Below are 24278 nucleotides of genomic sequence, written 5' to 3'. Positions count from 1 at the left end.
AACTGATTCCCAGGATGGCAGGACTGGCATATCAAGAAAGACTGGATCAACTGGGCTTGTATTCACTGGAGTTTAGAAGAATGAGAGAGGATCTCATAGAAACGTTAAAATTCTGATGGGGTTAGACAGGTTAGATGCAGGAAAAATGTTCCCAATGTTGGGGAAGTCCAGAACCAGGGGCCACAGTCTAAGGATAAGGGGTAAGCCATTTACGACCGACATGAGGAGAAACTTCTTCACCCAGAGAGTAGTGAACCTGTGGAATTCTCTACCACAGGAAGTTGTTGAGGCTAATTCACTAAATATGTTCAAAAAGGAGTTAGATGTAGTCCTTACTACTAGGGGGATCAAGGGGTATGGCGAGAAAGCAAGAATGGGGTACTGAAGTTGCATGTTCAGCCATGAACTCATTGAATGGCGGTGCAGGCTCGAAGGGCCGAATGGCCTACTCCTGCACCTATTTTCTATGCTTCTAATGTTCCCAATGTTGGAGAAATCCAGAACCAGGGGACACAGTCTAAGGATAAGGGGTAAGCCATTTAGGACTGAAATGAGGAGAAACTTCTTCACTCAGAGAGTTGTTAACCTGTGGAATTCCCTACCGCTGAGAGTATTGATGCCAGTTCATTGGATATATTCAAGAGGAAGTTAGATATGGCCATTACGGCTAAAGGGATCAAGGGGTATGGAGAGAAAGCAGGAAAGGGGTACTGAGGTGAATGATCAGCTATGATCTTATTGAATGGTGGTGCAGGCTCAAAGGACCGAATGGCCTACTCCTGCTATTTTCTATGTTTATATGTTTCTATGTTTTCTTTTCTGAACCATAGTAGATCATAATCCACAATTATACCACCCTTATCGAGTAAATCAGTAAAGACCCCATGAACCTTCCCATCACTGACTTTAAGCTAAATAGTCTTTCGCTCCTTGGACTTGTTCTATCTCCCACTTTAAATATAGGAATCACATTAGTTGTGTGCCAGTCCTCTGGCACTATTCCCTTTTATACATTTATCAATATATAATAGTGCCTCTGCTTTCTCTCCCTTTGCTTGTTTTAATATTCACAGATACAATCCATCTGGACCAGGGGTTTATACTCCCAAAGTTTGATTAGTTTATCAATCATCTCCCCTCCTTCTGTCTTAAATATCTTTGTATCTTTTTTGATCCATTCTTCTAATTTCATGTTCACATTGTTAGTCTCCCTGGTAAATACTTTACACTAACTTCCTTGGTATTTTAATCAATTCCTCTGTTTATAAAGCCAAGGATCCTGTATGCTTTTTTAACATTCTTAAAAACTTGTCTTCCACCTTCGAAGATTTCCATTCATAAAACTCCAGGGCCCAGAAATTTGAGTCCGCCACGAGAGTTGCCTTAGTAATGGGGTGGCTCGGGTTAACGGCCACTGAAAATGGTCATGGCGGTCAGAGAGAAAGATTCGTGCTGGGGATGAAAGATTTTTAGCCCAGCACTAACTCACTGTGTAACACCCTCCTGGTGGAGTTAGTGCAGGCATTTGAGGCAAAGTTGGTGTCCAGAAGCGGCGTTCCATCTTCCAACCATCTCTGGAAGCAAGGCAATAAATTCACTAGGAATTGTCGGATATTAAAAGGCCAATGTCTTCTGAACTGATCAAAATAAAATTGAAGGGAGAAAATGCAGTTTTCAGCCCTGACTGCCTTTAAAAAAAAATTAGCATTAAAAAGAAATCCCAAATGGAAGTATTTAGCTCCTAAAGCTGAATTCCCTTCCACACCTCAAAAAATGGGAAAAGTGCTTCAGCACTAATACAAATGGGTGAGCAAGCCAGGGAAGGGCACCCAGGGTCTCGCACGCAGCACTCCAGCTTTGTACAGGGGGCCAACACTGCAGGAGAGGTCCTCCGCCCACAGGGGCCAGGAGGCCCTCCAGAAAGAATGATGTGGGACCACATCACCGAGGCCGTCACTGCCAGCAGTGTCGCCCCAACCACCTGGCTCCAGTGCCCAAAGAAGCTTCATGGCCTCAGACCAGGGGTCAAAGTCAGTGACTCCATCTTCAAAAGCCATTTCCTACCAACTGATTCACCAGCCTCACACACTGCTCAATGCACGACTCCGGCCATGCTGATCACTCACCTGCAGCAATCTGCACCAATCACAAGGCACAGCTCCCATTCCTAGCCTCACCTCACCATCTGGGAAGAGACAGTGCAGGCCATTCTTGGTAGCAGCATGGCTAAGCCATTGGCCAGCTCCTGGGAAATCAATCATCCATTCCCGTAGATCCCAAACAGAGAGGGTTGGCAACCCGAAGGGTGTGAGCTGGAATAATTGCAAAATGGTTGCCCCAAATGTTCAGACTTCCCGGGAACCGACTCTCAGAGAGTTAATATTTCTAAATCCATCACATGGATGGAACAGAGTAACATTTCCATAATCAGTCAGCGACGGTATTTCTTCAACACAACGCTCCTACCTGCAGCTAAACTGTATTCAAAACCGTCTTCATAAAACACTATAAAAAGATGTGAACTCGCTGCTCAAACACCAGAAGGGACTGAGAGTCATTCAGTGTGTTCGACAGTGATCGGAGCGGACACCAAGATGCTGAGACTCTGCTTAACTGTGTCTGTCCTCTTCGGACGTCAGATCGCTGCAAAGGAACAAGATCAAGATTTGTACGATTTCTGTGGTGACTATGGCTGCCCTCAGCCCATAGAAGTGATTCAGTTCAACGTGAGTATAGTTAGCAGTTCACTGCGTTCTATGTTTGTACCTGTGGGAATGGTTTATGGCCCGTTTTTTAGTCCATAACGAGCGATGCGCCGACAGCACGTGTCCCAACCGAGAGGCCTGAGGTCGACCCGAAATTGGTCCTCGGGCCACATTAACATTTTATGGGTTTCTGTAACCCCCTGCTGTGTCTCCACGGGCAGCTTGTTCATTTTACTAAGAAGAATATCGGGCCACTTGTCTCTCCAGCAGCGGCTGTAAGCTAAACCCTGGGAGTGGGGGGTTGGTGTGGCCACAGAGAGGGGGCATTGGGGCGATGGCAGGGACTGTGGAGTCGGGGAGCACTCCTGCTTCTCCTGGCTCCACTCAATCCAAGTCGGTTTCTGAAAGGAAGCTTGTAACAAGCATAAGGCACCTACTTTACATATGTAAGAGACCCAACGCATTTTTTGGGCAGCCCCCCAGGATGCTGGCGAAGCCATATCAATATTGTGACGCCTTTAATGCAGGCACAGATTGGGCCTGAGGCTTTGCACTCTGAAATTATGCCTTTTTGTCCCAGTCTTCTTCACAGAAATGCGGACCAATTTCTAACCCAGTGGAATTTCCCTGTATATATAAAGTGGGAAAAGACTCACAGGGAAACACGGTACCTGGACAATGGGTCATTAGCACTGATTCAGTGTGGGAGGCTTTTAATAATGTTCTCCATGTTTGCTTATTGAAAACCCATAAGGACCAAGGCCCATAGTGCAGGACATCACCAAGGGTGAAAGAGTGAGAGAGACAGGAAGCTGAGGCCAAGAGCCCATCATAAAATCCTAACTCTCTTTCTAGCCCAGTCCATCCAGGACATGAATACTGCTGCCACACCTGGGCACCTCGGACAGTCCTCTCAACACAGATTTGTTTCAGTAACTGTACAGTTGTGCCATGTGTTAATATCTTTTCTCTTAGAATTATGACGAGATGGAATATTTACCCGTTCAATGGATTGAAATAGAGGTTAATGGAATGGATATCAAGAGTGCACTCGCGACTGGCCTGGACAAACTACAGAATTATTCATGGTTTTTGAATGCTGCAGGTACATGAGATATTCCTTCAATGTAACAATAGAATATAAAACAACCCTTCGCTGTTTGAAATGTTTTCTTTGAAACTTCCTGTATAGAGAGACACACTGACCAAATAATGCCACCATTTTCAATCCCAAGGGTTGTGCTAGGATTGTGCCCATTGTGCCCTCCATAACTGACCCAGCCTCAGTTTGTGAGATCATTGACATGTTGCTGGTGGGCAGAAGTGCCACATGGGCTACTTCTTTGGTGCTTGCAGGCCATGTGTGCCCAGAATCTGACGAGGCTGCCCACACATGGGGGTTTGGGATACCAAGCTCATGTTCCGACTCCAGCCATGGCCCTTGAATTGTCTCTGGATAATAAAGGTTCTTTGCCAGACCTGAACCAGAGTCCACATACACCCTTGTGGAAGCCCATACTCTTCATTTCTCTCAGCTCACTGGCTGCTACTGGAATGCCGGGTCCTGACTGAGGCTCAGTTCTGTTTAGAGAAGGTTAAGAGCAGATTTGATAAAGATGTTCAAAATCATGAATGGTTTTGATAGAACAAATAAGGAGAAACAGTTTTCAGTGGCAGAAGGGTCGGTAACCAGAGGAGGCAGATTTCAGGTGATTGGCAACAGAACCAGAGGCGACACGAGGAAACATTGTGTTGTACAGAGAGTTGTTGCCTGAAAGCAGAGTGAAAGCAGATTCAATAGTAATATTCAAAAGAAAATTGGATAAATAGCTGAAGGGAAAAAATGCAGGGCTGTGGTTACGAACATGGGAGTGGATTAGTTAGAAAGCTCTACAAAGAGCGAGCCACTTTCTGTGCTGTACCATTCTATCATTCTGTGATTCAGTGTATCACATGAGTGTCTTCCACACCCCAGCACTGTCCCCCTGCCCCAACCTGTAACTTCAGACTCACCATGAGCAATGCCGCAGGTGACCTTCCAGTAGAATGCTGTAACAGTGTTTTCTCTGTCTGCAGATACAATTGTTCCTGTCTCTGCACCTTGGGGACTTCAGGGATACTTGGTAAATGGCACAATACAACAGAAATTCGGGGTATTTGTTGTACTAGTTCCTGAACTCACCAGCCCACCTGAACCAACGGATCCAACCATTAAAATAGGAATGTCACATATCGGCTGGTTCTATGTCAGGTGAGTTTAGTTGGTGATATATTGTGATTGATATTTCTTTACATCAGATACTTAGCCAACATTATTTAACCTGTAGCAAGCCTGTGATTAATGGGCTGGTCCAGTCAGGTGGGTCGTTGGCCAACATTAATCGTGTAATAAGTTGGTTCGTGTCTCATAACCTTCAGTTCCTTCCTCTGAGGACACGGCTAGACCTCCACACTCACATCACTCAGGTTCATATCGAGCACTGGACATAGCCGAGCCACAATTCCTCGGGACGCGATCCCAGGATGTGAATTCTACACTTTGTAACTAAAGTAGTTGGGCTTTTCTCTGCTGGAATGTCCCAAGAGCATAGACTTCCCTATTGTAACAATAATGGGGCTGGCTCCTGTTTTCAGACATTCTCACACACACCACATTCTGGGGGTTATTTTGACCAAAGGGTGAAAACAGGCGCTAAATGGCTGCAGTGCTAATAAGACTAACCTATTTGAAAGTCTGGATTTAGCACACAATTTGGGTCCTAATTGCTGAATGCCAAAATTTGAACTTGCTGGAGATGGTACAACACAAACCTGCAGGTTTAACACTCAAGTGCTGATTAGACACCATTTTCATGGAGCAGTATATGTGGCCTTCTCGCACCCACTTCCACTGAAGGTGTGGAGTGCTCTGGCTGGTACACAGCGGCACATTGCAGGATGGCTCAGGGACCGAGGGAGAGGGTGCAAAGGTTCTCGGATGTGGTACTGGAGACTGGGGTGGAGGAGTTCCAGAGGAGGAGGGACGTCTTGTACCCTCAGGGGGGGAAGGACATCACCTCGCCCTCCTGTCCATCTCTTCTACAGCATCTGGTGCTGCTCTGCCAGGCCTCATGTCCTCCTCCCATTCCTCGTCCAACCCAAGAGGGTGCCCTCGCAGGTGACGATGACCAAGCACTCCCTTTCTCCTGGTGACTCCCATAAGGTGTCCAATAAGGTGGAGTAGCTCAGCACTTACTCATTTTAGGTGAAGTCCTCAGAAAAATTCTGGAATAAATGTTACTCAAGTGTTGGTGAGGTCTTGACAAAGTATCCCAGAAAGTCTGCTGATGTGCCTCAAAAGTTCTCTTCACAACTGCAGCAGCAATGAATTTTTGATGAGGTAACCAGGAGAGTCGATGAGGGTAGTGCATTTGATGTAGTGCATATCAATTATAGCAAGGCTTTTGATAATGTGCCACATGGCAGACTGGTCAGGAAAGTGAAAGCACATGGGATCCAGGGCAAAGTGGCAAGTTGTATCCAAAATTGGCTGAGAGGCAGGAAGCAAAATGTAATGGTTGATGGGTGTTTTTGTGACTGGAAGGCTGTTTCCAGTGGGGTTCCGCAGGGCTCAGTACCAGGTCTCATGCTTTTTGTGATTATATAACAATGATTTACACATGAATGTAGGGGGTACGATTAAGAAGTTTGCAAATTATACTAAAATTGGCTGTGTGGTTGATAATGAAGAAGAAATCTGTAGACTAAACGGTGGAACAGTGGAGGACTTTTAAGGAGCTCTTTCATAGAGCTCAACAAAAATATATTCCAGTGAAAAAGAAGGGTGGTAAGAGAAGATATAACCAGCCGTGGATAAACAAGGAAATAAAGGAGAGTATTAAATTAAAATCCAATGCATATAAGGTGGCCAAGATTAGTGGGAAACTAAAAGATTGGGAACATTTTAAACGACAGCAAAGAATGAATAATAAAGCAATAAAGAAAGGAAAGACAGATTACGAAAGTAAACTTCCGCAAAACATAAAAACAGGTAGTAAAAGCTTTTACCGATATATAAAACGGAAAAAAGTGACTGAAGTAAATGTTGGTCCCTTAGAAGATGAGAAGGGGGATTTAATAATGGGAAATGTGGAAATGGCTGAGACCTGAAACAATTATTTTGCTTCGGTCTTCACAGTGGAAGACACAAAAACCATGCCAAAAATTGCTGGTCACGGGAATGTGGGAAAGGAGGACCTTGAGACAATCACTATCACTAGGGGGTGGTGCTGGACAGGCTAATGGGACTCAAGGTAGACAAGTCCCCTGGTCCTGATGAAATGCATCCCAGGGTATTAAAAGAGATGGCGGAAGTTATAACAGTTGCATTTGTTATAATCTACCAAAATTCTCTGGAGTCTGGGGAGGTACCAGCGGATTGGAAAGCAGCTAATGTAACGCCTCTGTTTAAAAAAGGGGGAAGACAAAAGGCAGGTAACTATAGGCCAGTTAGTTTAACATCTGTAGGGGGGAAATGCTTGAAGCTATCATTAAGGAAGAAATAGCGGGACATCTGGATAGGAATAGTGCAATCAAGCAGACGCAACATGGATTCATGAAGGGGAAATCATGTTCAACTAATTTACTGGAATTCTTTGAGGATATAACGAGCATGGTGGATAGAGGTGTACCGATGGATGTGGTGTAGTTAGATTTCCAAAAGGCATTCGATAAGGTGCCACACAAAAGTTTACTGCAGAAGATAAAGGTACACGGAGTCAGAGGAAATGTATTAGCATGGATCGAGAATTGGCTGGCTAACAGAAAGCAGAGAGTTGGGATAAATGGGTCCTTTTCGGGTTGGAAATCGGTGGTTAGTGGTGTGCCACAGGGATCGGTGCTGGGACCACAACTGTTTACAATATACATAGATGACCTGGAAGAGGGGACAGAGTGTCGTGTAACAAAATTTGCAGCTGACACAAAGATTAGTGGGAAAGCGGGTTGTGTAGAAGACACAGAGAGGTTGCAAAGAGATTTAGATCGGTTAAGTGAATGGGCTAAGGTTTGGCAGAGGGAATACAATGTCGGAAAATGTGAGGTCATCCACCTTGGGAAAAAAACAGTAAAAGGCAATATTATTTGAATGGGGAGAAATTACAACATGCTGCGGTGCAGAGGGACCTGGGGGTCCTTGTGCATGAAACTCTTTTGAGTTTACCTGCAAAACATAAAAACATTAAACGGTGCCACCCAACCTGGGTGACACTCCAGACATTTACAAGGCCCTTTTTTTTCCCCCCCCTTTTTTTTTGTTTTTTTTTGTGTTTTTCTTTTTTGGTTTTTTTTTTTGGGCACTAAATTCACAATTTTCCCCAGTGCCCCCTATAAAAGGGAAGGGGGACACTAAAAGCACCGGCAATTAAAACAAATTAAACTTAAAAAACGTAAAATCAAATTAAAATTTGGTTGCCGGGCGTGATGATGCACTCCAGTCCCTCCGGTGCCCACCTCTCGCGGAAGGCCGCGAGCGTACCGGTGGACACCGCGTGCTCCATCTCCAAGGACACCCTGGACCGGATGTAAGAGCGGAAGAGAGGCAGGCAGTCAGGTTGAACGCCCCCCTCGACCGCCCGCTGCCTGGACCGGCTGATGGCACCCTTGGCCGTGCCCAGGAGCAGTCCTACGAGGAGGCCTTCGGACCTACCCGCTCCCCTCCGCACAGGGTGCCCAAAGATCAGGAGAGTGGGACTGAAGTGCAGCCAGAATTTCAGGAGCAGCCCCTTCAAATAGTGGAACAGGGGCTGCAACCTTGTGCACTCAATAAAAACATGGAACACGGACTCCTCCAGACCGCAGAAATTGCAGGCGGCCTGGGAGTCCGTGAACCGGCTTAAAAATTTGTTGCACGGCACTGCTCCGTGCACCACCCTCCAGGCCAAGTCCCCGATGAATAGTGGGAGGACCCCTGCGTAGAGTGCCCTCCATCGGGGACCCCCGCCTCCTCCGGACGGCAAGATGGTACGCCATGGCGTGTCCGGACGGCCGGCGAGGATGGCAAAGTTGAGGGTGTGCAGGAGCAGCCCGTACAGGAAACCCCTCCGCGCGGAACTGAAAGGCACGGAGGGGATTTCCCCGAGGCAGCTCAAGTTGTGAGGCGCCGGCCCCCGAGGGAGGTTCCGGGGTTTGGCGCCGATGAGGAATTCCGTCCGGACGGGGGTCAGTTCGGACGGGATCTCCCCACGTGCTTGAGCCTACTCGATGCACCTAACGGAGTCAGGGCCCAGAGCTGTTTTTAGCGACTCGATGGCATCGGCCGCGTGGCGGACGTTGGCAGAATTTAGGCGCCGCGCCAGCGTGTCTGGCGCCATCCAGCCCGCTCCTCCGCCATCGAGCAGGTCCCTGACCCTGGTCACCTCACCAGCCACAGCCCTCTCTTCCGACCGCCACATAAAGCCTCGGCCGTGGAGGTACGGATTCCCGAGCAGCGGTTCCTGCAGGACGGCCGCCACTCCAGCCGGCGGAGAGCTGCGCTTGGTGGAGACTTTGTTCCAGACCCTGATGAGTTCCCTGTAAAAGACAGGCAGCTCCCGGAGGGCGGTCCTGGCACCCCCCAAGTTCACAAACAGGAGCTGCATGTCATAATTGAGGTCGAGCTGCTGGCGGAAGAAATACCTCGCCAGAGCGCACCACCTAGGAGGGGGCTCGACGTAAAGGTATCTCTGCAGGGTCTGAAGACGGAAAGTCGCGAGCTGGGCGCTGACGCACACCAACGACTGACCGCCCTCCTCAAGCGGGAGACTCAAGACCGCAGCAGAGACCCAGTGCTTCCTGTTGTTCCAGAAGAAGTCCACCAGCTTCTTCTGTATCTTGGTGACAAACGCAGGGGGAGGGGTCAAAGTGACCAGCCGGTACCACAACATTGCGGCCACCAGCTGGTTTATGACTAGCGCTCGACCCCTGTAGGACAGCACTCGGAGCAGTCCTGTCCAGCGCCCTAGGCGAGCGGCGACCTTGGCCTCCAGCTCCTGCCAGTTCGCCGGCCAGGCTCCCTCGTCGGGGCTAAGGTAGACTCCCAGATAGAGGAGATGGGTCGTGCTCCAGGCAAAAGGCCTGAGCTCCTCCGGCAGGGAGTCCACCCGCCACTGACCCACCAGGAGTCCGGAACATTTCTCCCAGTTGATCCTGGCGGAGGACGCGGCCGAGTAAATCTCCTGGCACTCACGCATCCTCCGCAGGTCAGCGGGATCCTCTATCGCGAGGAGCACGTCATCGGCGTAAGCCGAGAGGACGACCTCCACGCCCGGCCCTTGCAGAGCCAGTCCCGTCAACCTCGTCCGCAAGAGGCGCAGGAAAGGCTCCACGCAAACGGCGTATAACTGGCCGGACATGGGGCATCCCTGGCGCACCCCTCTCCTAAAGCGAAGGGGCGCCGTCAAGGACCCGTTAACCTTAATCAGACACTCCGCGGCGGCGTACAAAAGTCGGATCCGGGCGACGAAATGCGTCCCGAACCCGAAAGCGCGCAGAGTTCCGAGCAGATAGTCGTGATCCACCCTGTCGAACGCCTTCTCTTGGTCGAGGGATAGGAAGGCGACCGACAGACCAGCCTCCTGGGAACAATGGATGAGGTCCCGGACCAGATGGATGTTATCGTGCATTGTCCGGCCCGGGACCGTGTATGACTGGTCGGGGTGGATCATGTGGTCCAGCACGGCACCAAGGCGAGCAGACATCGCCCTGGCGAAGATTTTGTAGTCCGTGCTGAGGAGGGAGACCGGGCGCCAGTTCTTAAGGAGGCGGAGATCGCCCTTCTTAGGCAGCAGGACGATGACTGCCCTGCGCCAAGAGAGGGGCATCTCCCCGGTCGCCAGACTTTCCCCCAGGACCCGCGCGTAGTCGCTCCCCAGGACGTCCCAGAACGCCCTGTGGAACTCCACGGTCAGCCCGTCCAGCCCCGGGGATTTTCCCCTCGAGAGCCGGGCGAGGGCACCGGTCAGCTCCGCCAGGCTTAGCGGAGCTTCCAGATTTTCGGCGCCCTCCGGGCCGACCTTCGGCAGGTCCTCCCACAAAACTCTACGCGCTTCCTCGCTGGACGGATCCGGAGAGAACAGAGCCCCGTAATATTCACGGACCCTGTTGTTGACGCCCTCCGGATCCGAGACGAGAGAGCCGTCGTCGGCCAGCAGCGTCAAGAGCTGCTTACGGACACTCTGCCTTTTTTCCAGCGAGTAGAAGAAGGGGGAGCCGCGGTCCAGATCCCGCAGGAACCGGATCCGCGACCTCACAAACGCGCCTCGGGACCCGACGAGCTGCAGGTCCTTCAGCGCGGCCTTCTTCGCTTCGTACACCGTCCACAGGGCCGGGTCCTGGACGACTTGACCGAGACGGGCTTCCAGGTCGAGCACCTCTTTTTCTAGGCGCCCGACTCTGGCCGCCCGCCTCTTGGTCGACCCCCTCGCGTACTCTTGACAGAAGACGCGGACGTGAGCCTTGCCCACGTCCCACCATAGCCTCAAGGAGGGGAAGCCCCCCTGCTTCCTTCTCCAGTCGGACCAGAATCGACGGAACGAGTCCTGGAACCGCACGTCCTCCAGCAGCCGGTTGTTAAAGTGCCAGTACGCGGACCCCGTCCTCGCGCGGAGCGAAGCGAGCTCCGCCCACACCAGGTGGTGGTCCGAACACGGCACCGGCCGCATGGAGGCCGCCGGGACGCAGGAAACGTACGCCCGAGACACGTAAAGGCGGTCGACTCTAGACCATCCAACTCCAGGCCTCACCCAAGTAAAGGCGCTGGAGTCGGGGTGGAGATTTCGCCAGACGTCCACCAAGTCGAAGGACCCGACCAGGTCCCTCAACTTCTCCATCGCCGTCATGCACTGCGGGGCACCGGAGCGGTCCCTCGCCTCGAGGGTGCAGTTAAAATCCCCCCCGAGGACAATGCAGTCGCCGACGTCGACGGAGCCAAGAAGAGCGGACACCTCTTCAAAGAAGCGCGTTTGCTGCGGGCCGGGATGAGGGGCGTACACGTTCACGAGATGGAGCGGCACGTCCCCCAGGCGAACCGTTACGTGCAGCAAGCGGCCCGGCACGGGCTCCTCGACCCCCAAGATCTCCGGCTGAAAATGCGGGCCCAGCAAGATGGCCACCCCACTAGAAATGGCGGTGAGGTGGCTCATGCGGACCTCTCCTTGCCATTCCAGGAGCCACGTGGCTTCGTCTCCCGGAACGGTGTGGGTTTCTTGCAGGAAGCACACCGCATATTTCCCCTCCCGCAGGAGCGAAAAATTGTCAAATCTACGGCGTGCCCCTCTGCCGCCGTTGATGTTGAGGCTGGCTATGGTTATCTTCATGGCAAAAGCATAGTGCAACCTCTACCTTAACCTATTGTGGGGGAGGGAGCGGAGTCTTTTGTTGAACTCCGCTCCCTCCGCAGCCCAGCGAGAAGTCCCTCGAGCTCGCGCAGCTCAAGGTGCTGCTCCTTTGTCAAGGGCCCGCCCGCGGCCAAGGTTTTAACGGCGGCGCGGACGGACCCCTTGATCAGCTCCGGCTCGGACCATTTTTCCAGGGCCAGTCGGGCTTGGTCGCGGCGACCCCGGCTCTGGGCCAAAAAGTCCCGGAGTTCCTTTGCAGGAATGAGGAGGGCCTCAGCGGCGGCCGCGAGCAGATCCACCGCCTCACTGGCGGTGGTCTCTAGGTCTTCACCCGCGTCCCCCACCGAGTCCCCGTCCTCCTCCGGGAGGTGGCCGCCAGCAGCCGGCCCATCGACCGCACAAGGTACGGCAAATGAACCGGCCGCTCCAACCGGCCCTGGCACTGCCCCGATCCCACCCCCAGGATCGTCGGCAGAGGAGTCCCCACTGGGCTCTTTTAAAAATGGTGCTGGGTCGGGAAATGACAGCGGAAGGGGTTCCCCCTCCGCCCCAGGAACCGGAGAACAAGGAGAGACCCGGCCATAGGAGATCCCCAGGCTCCCCAAGTGCTCCAGCTCCAAAGTAAGAGGCGAGGGTGGGTGTTCCTCCCCCTCCCCGCTGCCACCCCCCGGCCCAGCATCTACAGTTTCATTAAAAACAGTAAATTGTGTTTCTGCCGGATCGAGCGTCTCCCGGGGGAAGTTGGGAATTGGCTGGGCGGGCTCAGGTTCGGCCTTTTCGGCCTCGCCCGCCTCAGTCCCCGGGACGCCCGGCCCGGCGGCTACGCATTCCTCCGCGGTCCCCACGCCCCCCACGACAGACAGATCTTCCACTCCATCCCCAGGAGGCAGCGGCTGGGCAGCCTCGACTACCTCACCCTCCCCGGGGACAGACTCTTCGCGCCTGCAGCGCAATTTGGGAGCGCTGGTGGGGGACGCGGGACACGCGGCGGGCACCGACTCCTCCGCGGAGGGATGTTGTTCCCCCTCCGCCTCATCGGAGCCGCGCCTCCTTTTGTTCCTGGGGGTGCGCGGAGGCAGGGAGACCCCCGTGTCTGCCGAGGCCTCCCGCTCCGCCCCCCCCTTTTCCTTTCCTTTCCCCCGCCCGGGCCCCTCTGTGGTGTTATTCAAGGGCTCGGGCACGGGCTCAGGGCACCCCGCGCTCGCCGGTGACTGGGTTGGGCTGAGCGCGGTGGTCAAATTATCTGGCGCACCGAGGGGACCCGCCTCTAGATGTTTTGCCTTCTTCCGCGCCTTCTTTCCGGTCGGACGCTCTCCCTCCCCCCCGCCGGAGGCCCTGAAAACAAAGGCCTCCGACGCTGCCCGCGCACCCATGGCTCCCGGCACGCGGACGCAACTAGGGGGAGGGGTGGCGGCGGCGCCAGCCTTGGCCGCCTTCGGTGGTTTGGCGGCCTTGGAGGCGGGGCAGTTCTTACGAACATGCCCCACCTCCCTGCAGGCATGGCACCGCACGCCGTCCGACGTCCAGAAGACGCGGTAGGCAGTCCCCTCGTGCACCACATTAAAATTCCCCTCCGTCGTCTCCTCCCGCGCCAGCCGGACAAAGAGCTGGCGGCGGAAGGAGAACACGTGGCGCAGGCTGTTCTCCCTGAGGCCGAGCGGTATGGGGTTGATCCCTGACCTTACCTCCCCCAGTTGTTGTAGGTGAGGGAGGAGGAGCTCAGCGGGAACAAAGGGCGGGACGTTTGAAATGATGACCCTCTGCGCGGTGGCCTCGAGAGGGTCCACCGGCAGGAACGTCCCGCCCACCGTGAGCCCCTTTTCAAGGGCCAGGGACACCGCCCGCTCCGACCCCAGGAAGAACACGGCCTTCCCAGACATCTTGGAGGCTGCGACAATGGCCGAGGGGCCGACTACCCCAGCCATCGCCCGCACGCACTCCTCGATGGTCATTGTGGGGTGAGTGTAGCTCTTGACCCCGTGTTTTTTAGTAATGAGTCTGAAAGGTGGCAGGGCAGCGGGTGGCGCAGGAGGGGCCGTGGAAGCGGTTGCCACCTGCGCATATGTCTTCGCTGGCCCTGCCACCGGCGTGGATGGGGTCGCCATCACGGGGTCCCTTTAAGGGCCACACCCACCCCAAAGTCACAGGCCTTAATGGTCTTTAATGGCCTCGTATATTAACTGAGCAGAGGAGCCCTTAACGAGGCACCTCTCCCCTCGTTGACAATTGGGGAGAGGCCTTGCTCCCTCTGCTCAGTTGTCTTAATTGTTTTTTTTTTTTTTTTTTAAATTAGGAAGAAAAGGGGCCTCAGAGAGAGAGGGGAGAAACAGAGGGTAACGGAGAAAGAGAGAGGGGGGTGGGAAGGGGGGGGGCTGCGAGGGCAGGTCTCCCCTCGCAGCTGTGGGTGGGTGCACTCCCCAGATGGCAAAACACACAAGTCTTTGGGGTGGTCTTCAGGTGGGGGGAGAAGATGTCTTCACCTGGGGTAGCTGGAGCCACCAGGCACTCCTAACGATCTTTAATTGGGTGATTAAGAAAAACAACAATCTTCAGCCTGGTAGCTCCAGCTATCCCAGGCTAGGCAAATGTGGGGGGTGGGGGGGGGGTTCCAATTGTGGGGGGGGCCTAGTTGTAAGCACGGCCCCCACGCACACTACCACACACACACACACCCCCCGCGATGTTCCGGCCCTCAGTGGTCTTCTTTCCTCCCCCCACCGATACAACAAAGTCTTTTTGGGAAATGCACCCACACCCACCTGTATAAATGTAGAGTCTCCCTCCTTCCACACTGGATGTTGTTGGTCTTTTCCCCCTCTCTCCAACTCTTTGCAGAAATGGTAAAGTTGTTAAAGTTTTCTGTTCTCCTCCTCTCCCTCTGGGTAAAGTTGGTGGTGAAGCCCCTTCCTTCCTTCTTTTCCTGGGCTGGTCTCAGGGCTCTCCAGGCAGGAGCTCAAGTTGCTAGCAGCTTCACTCACTGCTCACAGCTCCAACTGAGCAGGACACGCCTCCACAGCTCCACGATTGGTCCCTTGTGCATGAAACTCTTTTGAGTTTACCTGCGAAAACATAAAAGATTAAACGGTGCCACCCGACCTGGGTGACACTCCAGACATTTACAAGGCCCTTTTTTTTTTTTTCCCCCCCTTTTTTGTGTTTTTTTTTTGTGTTTTTCTTTTTTTGGTTTTTTTTTGGGCACTAAAATCACAATTTTCCCCAGTGCCCCCTATAAAAGGGAAGGGGGACACTAAAAGCACCGGCAATTAAAACAAATTAAACTTAAAAACGTAAAATCAAATTAAAATTTGGTTGCCGGGCGTGATGATGCACTCCAGTCCCTCCGGTGCCCACCTCTCGCGGAAGGCCGCGAGCGTACCGGTGGACACCGCGTGCTCCATCTCCAAGGACACCCTGGACCGGATGTAAGAGCGGAAGAGAGGCAGGCAGTCAGGTTGAACGACCCCCTCGACTGCCCGCAGCCTGGACCGGCTGATGGCACCCTTGGCCGTGCCCAGGAGCAGTCCTACGAGGAGGCCTTCGGACCTACCCGCTCCCCTCCGCACAGGGTGCCCAAAGATCAGGAGAGTGGGACTGAAGTGCAGCCAGAATTTCAGGAGCAGCCCCTTCAAATAATGGAACAGGGGCTGCAACCTTGTGCACTCCATAAAAACATGGAACACGGACTCTTCCAGACCGCAGAAATTGCAGGCGGCCTGGGAGTCCGTGAACCGGCTTAAAAATTTGTTGCACGGCACTGCTCCGTGCACCACCCTCCAGGCCAAGTCCCCGATGAATAGTGGGAGGACCCCTGCGTAGAGTGCCCTCCATCGGGGACCCCCGCCTCCTCCGGACGGCAAGATGGTACGCCATGGCGTGTCCGGACGGCCGGCGAGGATGGCAAAGTTGAGGGTGTGCAGGAGCAGCCCGTACAGGAAACCCCTCCGCGCGGAACTGAAAGGCACGGAGGGGATTTCCCCGAGGTGGCTCAAGTTGTGAGGCGCCGGCCCCCGAGGGAGGTTCCGGGGTTTGGCGCCGATGAGGAATTCCGTCCGGACGGGGGTCAGTTCGGACGGGATCTCCCCACGTGCTTGAGCCTCCTCGATGCACCTAACGGAGTCAGGGCCCAGAGCTGTTTTTAGCGACTCGATGGCATCGGCCGCGTGGCGGACGTTGGCAGAGTTTAGGCGCCGCGCCAGCGTGTCTGGCGCCATCCAGCCCGCTCCTCCGCCATCGAGCAGGTCCCTGACCCTGGTCACCTCACCAGCCACAGCCCTCTCTTCCGACCGCCACATGAAGCCTCGGCCGTGGAGGTACGGATTCCCGAGCAGCGGCTCCTGCAGGACAGCCGCCACTCCAGCCGGCGGAGAGCTGCGCTTGGTGGAGACTTTGTTCCAGACCCTGATGAGTTCCCTGTAAAAGACAGGCAGCTCCCGGAGGGCGGTCCTGGCACCCCCCAAGTTCACAAACAGGAGCTGCGTGTCATAATTGAGGTCGAGCTGCTGTCGGAAGAAATACCTCGCCAGAGCGCACCACCTAGGAGGGGGCTCGACGTAAAGGTATCTCTGCAGGGTCTGAAGACGGAAAGTCGCGAGCTGGGCGCTGACGCACACCAACGACTGACCGCCCTCCTCAAGCGGGAGACTCAAGACCGCGGCAGAGACCCAGTGCTTCCTGTTGTCCAGAAGAAGTCCACCAGCTTCTTCTGTATCTTGGCGACAAACGCAGGGGGAGGGGTCAAAGTGACCAGCCGGTACCACAGCATTGCGGCCACCAGCTGGTTTATGACTAGCGCTCGACCCCTGTAGGACAGCACTCGGAGCAGTCCTGTCCAGCGCCCTAGGCGAGCGGCGACCTTGGCCTCCAGCTCCTGCCAGTTCGCCGGCCAGGCTCCCTCGTCGGGGCTAAGGTAGACTCCCAGATAGAGGAGATGGGTCGTGCTCCAGGCAAAAGGCCTGAGCTCCTCCGGCAGGGAGTCCACCCGCCACTGACCCACCAGGAGTCCGGAACATTTCTCCCAGTTGATCCTGGCGGAGGACGCGGCCGAGTAAATCTCCTGGCACTCACGCATCCTCCGCAGGTCAGCGGGATCCTCTATCGCGAGGAGCACGTCATCGGCGTAAGCCGAGAGGACGACCTCCACGCCCGGCCCTTGCAGAGCCAGTCCCGTCAACCTCGTCCGCAAGAGGCGCAGGAAAGGCTCCACGCAAACGGCGTATAACTGGCCGGACATGGGGCATCCCTGGCGCACCCCTCTCCTAAAGCGAAGGGGCGCCGTCAAGGACCCGTTAACCTTAATCAGACACTCCGCGGCGGCGTACAAAAGTCGGATCCGGGCGACGAAATGCGTCCCGAACCCGAAAGCGCGCAGAGTTCCGAGCAGATAGTCGTGATCCACCCTGTCGAACGCCTTCTCTTGGTCGAGGGATAGGAAGGCGACCGACAGACCAGCCTCCTGGGAACAATGGATGAGGTCCCGGACCAGATGGATGTTATCGTGGATTGTCCGGCCCGGGACCGTGTATGACTGGTCGGGGTGGATCATGTGGTCCAGCACGGCACCAAGGCGAGCAGACATCGCCCTGGCGAAGATTTTGTAGTCCGTGCTGAGGAGGGAGACCGGGCGCCAGTTCTTAAGGAGGCGGAGATCGCCCTTCTTAGGCAGCAGGACGATGACTGCCCTGCGCCAAGAGAGGGGCATCTCCCCGGTCGCCAGACTTTCCCCCAGGACCCGCGCGTAGTCGCTCCCCAGGACGTCCCAGAACGCCCTGTGGAACTCCACGGTCAGCCCGTCCAGCCCCGGGGATTTTCCCCTCGAGAGCCGGGCGAGGGCACCGGTCAGCTCCGCCAGGCTTAGCGGAGCTTCCAGATTTTCGGCGCCCTCCGGGCCGACCTTCGGCAGGCCCTCCCACAAAACTCTACGCGCTTCCTCGCTGGACGGATCCGGAGAGAACAGAGCCCCGTAATATTCACGGACCCTGTTGTTGACGCCCTCCGGATCCGAGACGAGAGAGCCGTCGTCGGCCAGCAGCGTCAAGAGCTGCTTACGGACACTCTGCCTTTTTTCCAGCGAGTAGAAGAAGGGGGAGCCGCGGTCCAGATCCCGCAGGAACCGGATCCGCGACCTCACGAACGCGCCTCGGGACCCGACGAGCTGCAGGTCCTTCAGCGCGGCCTTCTTCGCTTCGTACACCGTCCGCAGAGCCGGGTCCTGGACGACTTGACCGAGACGGGCTTCCAGGTCGAGCACCTCTTTTTCTAGGCGCCCGACTCTGGCCGCCCGCCTCTTGGTCGACCCCCTCGCGTACTCTTGACAGAAGACGCGGACGTGAGCCTTGCCCACGTCCCACCATAGCCTCAAGGAGGGGAAGCCCCCCTGCTTCCTTCTCCAGTCGGACCAGAATCGACGGAACGAGTCCTGGAACCGCACGTCCTCCAGCAGCCGGTTGTTAAAGTGCCAGTACGCGGACCCCGTCCTCGCGCGGAGCGAAGCGAGCTCCGCCCACACCAGGTGGTGGTCCGAACACGGCACCGGCCGCATGGAGGCCGCCGGGACGCAGGAAACGTACGCCCGAGACACGTAAAGGCGGTCGACTCTAGACCATCCAACTCCAGGCCTCACCCAAGTAAAGGCGCTGGAGTCGGGGTGGAGATTTCGCCAGACGTCCACCAAGTCGAAGGACCCGACCAGGTCCCTCAACTTCTCCATCGCCGTCATGCACTGCGGGGCACCGGAGCGGTCCCTCGCCTCGAGGGTGCAGTTAAAATCCCCCCCGAGGACAATGCAGTCGCCGACGTCGACGGAGCCAAGAAGAGCGGACACCTCTTCAAAGAAGCGCGTCTGCTGCGGGCCGGGATGAGGGGCGTACACGTTCACGAGATGGAGCGGCACGTCCCCCAGGCGAACCGTTACGTGCAGCAAGCGGCCTGGCACGGGCTCCTCGACCCCCAAGATCTCCGGCTGAAAATGCGGGCCCAGCAAGATGGCCACCCCACTAGAAATGGCGGTGAGGTGGCTCATGCGGACCTCTCCTTGCCATTCCAGGAGCCACGTGGCTTCGTCTCCCGGAACGGTGTGGGTTTCTTGCAGGAAGCACACCGCATATTTCCCCTCCCGCAGGAGCGAAAAATTGTCAAATCTACGGCGTGCCCCTCTGCCGCCGTTGATGTTGAGGCTGGCTATGGTTATCTTCATGGCAAAAGCATAGTGCAACCTCTACCTTAACCTATTGTGGGGGAGGGAGCGGAGTCTTTTGTTGAACTCCGCTCCCTCCGCAGCCCAGCGAGGAGTCCCTCGAGCTCGCGCAGCTCAAGGTGCTGCTCCTTTGTCAAGGGCCCGCCCGCGGCCAAGGTTTTAACGGCGGCGCGGACGGACCCCTTGATCAGCTCCGGCTCGGACCATTTTTCCAGGGCCAGTCGGGCTTGGTCGCGGCGACCCCGGCTCTGGGCCAAAAAGTCCCGGAGTTCCTTTGCAGGAATGAGGAGGGCCTCAGCGGCGGCCGCGAGCAGATCCACCGCCTCACTGGCGGTGGTCTCTAGGTCTTCACCCGCGTCCCCCACCGAGTCCCCGTCCTCCTCCGGGAGGTGGCCGCCAGCAGCCAGCCCATCGACCGCACAAGGTACGGCAAATGAACCGGCCGCTCCAACCGGCCCTGGCACTGCCCCGATCCCACCCCCAGGATCGTCGGCAGAGGAGTCCCCACTGGGCTCTTTTAAAAATGGTGCTGGGTCGGGAAATGACAGCGGAAGGGGTTCCCCCTCCGCCCCAGGAACCGGAGAACAAGGAGAGACCCGGCCATAGGAGATCCCCAGGCTCCCCAAGTGCACCAGCTCCAAAGTAAGGGGCGAGGGTGGGTGTTCCTCCCCCTCCCCGCTGCCACCCCCCGGCCCAGCATCTACAGTTTCATTAAAATCAGTTTGTGTTTCTGCCGGGTCGAGCGACTCCCGGGGGAAGTTGGGTATTGGCTGGGCGGGCTCAGGTTCGGCCTTTTCGGCCCCACCCGCCTCAGTCCCCGGGACGCCCGGCCCGGCGGCTACGCATTCCTCCGCGGTCCCCACGCCCCCCACGACAGGCAGATCTTCCACTCCATCCCCAGGAGGCAGCGGCTGGGCAGCCTCGACTGCCTCACCCTCCCCGGGGACAGACTCTTCGCGCCTGCAGCGCAATTTGGGAGCGCTGGTGGGGGACGCGGGACACGCGGCGGGCACCGACTCCTCCGCGGAGGGATGTTGTTCCCCCTCCGCCTCATCGGAGCCGTGCCTCCTTTTGTTCCTGGGGGTGCGCGGAGGCAGGGAGACCCCCATGTCTGCCGAGGCCTCCCGCTCCGCCCCCCCCTTTTCCTTTCCTTTCCCGCGCCCGGGCCCCTCTGTGGTGTTATTCAAGGGCTCGGGCACGGGCTCGGGGGAACCACGCGCTCGCCGGTGACTGGGTTGGGCTGAGCGCGGTGGTCAAATTATCTGGCGCACCGAGGGGACCCGCCTCTAGATGTTTTGCCTTCTTCCGCGCCTTCTTTCCGGTCGGACGCTCTCCCTCCCCCCCGCCGGAGGCCCTGAAAACAAAGGCCTCCGACGATGCCCGCGCACCCATGGCTCCCGGCACGCGGACGCAACTAGGGGGAGGGGTGGCGGCGGCGCCAGCCTTGGCCGCCTTCGGTGGTTTGGCGGCCTTGGAGGCGGGGCAGTTCTTACGAACATGCCCCACCTCCCTGCAGGCATGGCACCGCACGCCGTCCGACGTCCAGAAGACGCGGTAGGCAGTCCCCTCGTGCACCACATTAAAATTCCCCTCCGTCGTGTCCTCCCGCGCCAGCCGGACAAAGAGCTGGCGGCGGAAGGAGAACACGTGGCGCAGGCTGTTCTCCCTGAGGCCGAGCGGTATGGGGTTGATCCCTGACCTTACCTCCCCCAGTTGTTGTAGGTGAGGGAGGAGGAGCTCAGCGGGAACAAAGGGCGGGACGTTCGAAATGATGACCCTCTGCGCGGTGGCCTCGAGAGGGTCCACCGGCAGGAACGTCCCGCCCACCGTGAGCCCCTTTTCGAGGGCCAGGGACACCGCCCGCTCCGACCCCAGGAAGAACACGGCCTTCCCAGACATCTTGGAGGCTGCGACAATGGCCGAGGGGCCGACTACCCCAGCCATCGCCCGCACGCACTCCTCGATGGTCATTGTGGGGTGAGTGTAGCTCTTGACCCCGTGTTTTTTAGTAATGAGTCTGAAAGGTGGCAGGGCAGCGGGTGGCGCAGGAGGGGCCGTGGAAGCGGTTGCCACCTGCGCATATGTCTTCGCTGGCCCTGCCACCGGCGTGGATGGGGTCGCCATCACGGGGTCCCTTTAAGGGCTACACCCACCCCAAAGTCACAGGCCTTAATGGTCTTTAATGGCCTCGTATATTAACTGAGCAGAGGAGCCCTTAACGAGGCACCTCTCCCCTCGTTGACAATTGGGGAGAGGCCTTGCTCCCTCTGCTCAGTTGTCTTAATTGGGTTTTTTTTTTGTAAATTTGGAAGGGAAGAGGCCTCAGAGAGAGAGGGGAGAAACAGAGTAGCAGAGAAAGAGAGAGGGGGGTGGGAAGGGGGGGGGACTGCGAGGGCAGGTCTCCCCTCGCAGCTGTGGGTGGGTGCACTCCCCAGATCGCAAAACACAAAAGTCTTTGGGGTGGTCTTCAGGTGGGGGGAGAAGATGTCTTCACCTGGGGTAGCTGGAGCCACCAGGCACTCCCAACGATCTTTAATTGGGTGATTAAGAAAAACAACAATCTTCAGCCTGGTAGCTCCAGCTATCCCAGGCTAGGCAATTGGGGGGGGGGTGGGGGGGGTTCCAATTGTGGGGAGGGCCCAGTTGTAAGCACGGCCCCCACGCACACTACCACACACACACACACCCCCTGCGATGTTCCGGCCCTCAGTGGTCTTCTTTCCTCCCCCCACCGATACAACAAAGTCTGTTTGGGGAAATGCACCCACACCCACCTGTAGAATGTAGAGTCTCCCTCCTTCCACACTGGATGTTGTTGTTCTTTTCCCCCTCTCTCCAACTCTTTGCAGAATGGTAATAAAGATGTTAAAGTTTTCTGTTCTCCTCCTCTCCCTCTGGATAGAAGTTGGTGTTGAAGCCCCTTCCTTCCTTCTTTTCCTGGGCTGGTCTCAGGGCTCTCCAGGCAGGAGCTCAAGTTGCTAGCAGCTCCACTCACTGCTCACAGCTCCAACTGAGCAGGACACGCCTCCACAGCTCCACGATTGGTCCCTTGTGCATGAAACTCTTTTTGGAGTTCACCTGCAAAACATAAAACATTAAACGGTGCCACCCGACCTGGGTGACACTCCAGACATTTACAAGGCCCTTTTTTTCCCCCCTTTTTTGTTATTTTTTGTGTTTTTCCTTTTTTTTTTTTGTTTTTTTTTTGGGCACTAAAATCACAATTTTTCCCCAGTGCCCCCTATAAAAGGGAAGGGGACACTAAAAGCACCGGCAATTAAAAACAAATTAACTTTAAAACGTAAAATCAAATTAAAATTTGGTTGCCGGGCGTGATGATGCACTCCAGTCCCTCCGGTGCCCACCTCTCGCGGAAGGCCGCGAGCGTACCGGTGGACACCGCGTGCTCCATCTCCAAGGACACCCTGGACCGGATGTAAGAGCGGAAGAGAGGCAGGCAGTCAGGTTGAACGACCCCCTCGACCGCCCGCTGCCTGGACCGGCTGATGGCACCCTTGGCCGTGCCCAGGAGCAGTCCTACGAGGAGGCCTTCGGACCTACCCGCTCCCCTCCGCACAGGGTGCCCAAAGATCAGGAGAGTGGGACTGAAGTGCAGCCAGAATTTCAGGAGCAGCCCCTTCAAATAGTGGAACAGGGGCTGCAACCTCGTGCATTCAATAAAAACATGGAACACGGACTCCTCCAGACCGCAGAAATTGCAGGCGGCCTGGGAGTCCGTGAACCGGCTTAAAAATTTGTTGCACGGCACTGCTCCGTGCATCACCCTCCAGGCCAAGTCCCCGATGAATAGTGGGAGGACCCCTGCGTAGAGTGCCCTCCATCGGGGACCCCCGCCTCCTCCGGACGGCAAGATGGTACGCCATGGCGTGTCCGGACGGCCGGCGAGGATGGCAAAGTTGAGGGTGTGCAGGAGCAGCCCGTACAGGAAACCCCTCCGCGCGGAACTGAAAGGCACGGAGGGGATTTCCCCGAGGCGGCTCAAGTTGTGAGGCGCCGGCCCCCGAGGGAGGTTCCGGGGTTTGGCGCCGATGAGGAATTCCGTCCGGACGGGGGTCAGTTCGGACGGGATCTCCCCACGTGCTTGAGCCTCCTCGATGCACCTAATGGAGTCAGGGCCCAGAGCTGTTTTTAGCGACTCGATGGCATCGGCCGCGTGGCGGACGTTGGCAGAATTTAGGCGCCGCGCCAGCGTGTCTGGCGCCATCCAGCCCGCTCCTCCGCCATCGAGCAGGTCCCTGACCCTGGTCACCTCACCAGCCACAGCCCTCTCTTCCAACCGCCACATAAAGCCTCGGCCGTGGAGGTACGGATTCCCGAGCAGCGGCTCCTGCAGGACGGCCGCCACTCCAGCCGGCGGAGAGCTGCGCTTGGTGGAGACTTTGTTCCAGACCCTGATGAGTTCCCTGTAAAAGACAGGCAGCTCCCGGAGGGCGGTCCTGGCACCCCCCAAGTTCACAAACAGGAGCTGCGTGTCATAATTGAGGTCGAGCTGCTGGCGGAAGAAATACCTCGCCAGAGCACACCACCTAGGAGGGGGCTCGACGTAAAGGTATCTCTGCAGGGTCTGAAGACGGAAAGTCGCGAGCTGGGCGCTGACGCACACCAACGACTGACCGCCCTCCTCAAGCGGGAGACTCAAGACCGCGGCAGAGACCCAGTGCTTCCTGTTGTTCCAGAAGAAGTCCACCAGCTTCTTCTGTATCTTGGCGACAAACGCAGGGGGAGGGGTCAAAGTGACCAGCCGGTACCACAGCATTGCGGCCACCAGCTGGTTTATGACTAGCGCTCGACCCCTGTAGGACAACACTCGGAGCAGTCCTGTCCAGCGCCCTAGGCGAGCGGCGACCTTGGCCTCCAGCTCCTGCCAGTTCGCCGGCCAGGCTCCCTCGTCGGGGCTAAGGTAGACTCCCAGATAGAGGAGATGGGTCGTGCTCCAGGCAAAAGGCCTGAGCTCCTCCGGCAGGGAGTCCACCCGCCACTGACCCACCAGGAGTCCGGAACATTTCT

At 56.2% G+C, this 24278-nt stretch overlaps 1 protein-coding gene across 1 annotated transcript in view; it reads left to right on the top strand.

Moving 5' to 3' along the window:
• Nucleotides 1-2594: 2594 nt before the first annotated feature.
• LOC139266689 (heme-binding protein 2-like) overlaps nt 2595-24278 on the top strand; it is a 72864-nt gene continuing 51180 nt past the window's right edge. The window contains exons 1-3 of the mRNA XM_070884279.1: nt 2595-2726; nt 3681-3810; nt 4782-4956. Of these exons, the coding sequence (XP_070740380.1) occupies nt 2595-2726; nt 3681-3810; nt 4782-4956 (437 nt within the window). The remainder of the gene's footprint in view (nt 2727-3680; nt 3811-4781; nt 4957-24278) is intronic.

This window comes from Pristiophorus japonicus, chromosome 7, assembly GCF_044704955.1.
Source record: "Pristiophorus japonicus isolate sPriJap1 chromosome 7, sPriJap1.hap1, whole genome shotgun sequence".
NCBI classification, from domain to species: domain Eukaryota; kingdom Metazoa; phylum Chordata; class Chondrichthyes; family Pristiophoridae; genus Pristiophorus; species Pristiophorus japonicus.
Note: the sequence above shows the minus strand (reverse complement) of the source record. Positions and strands in the feature narration are given on the sequence as shown.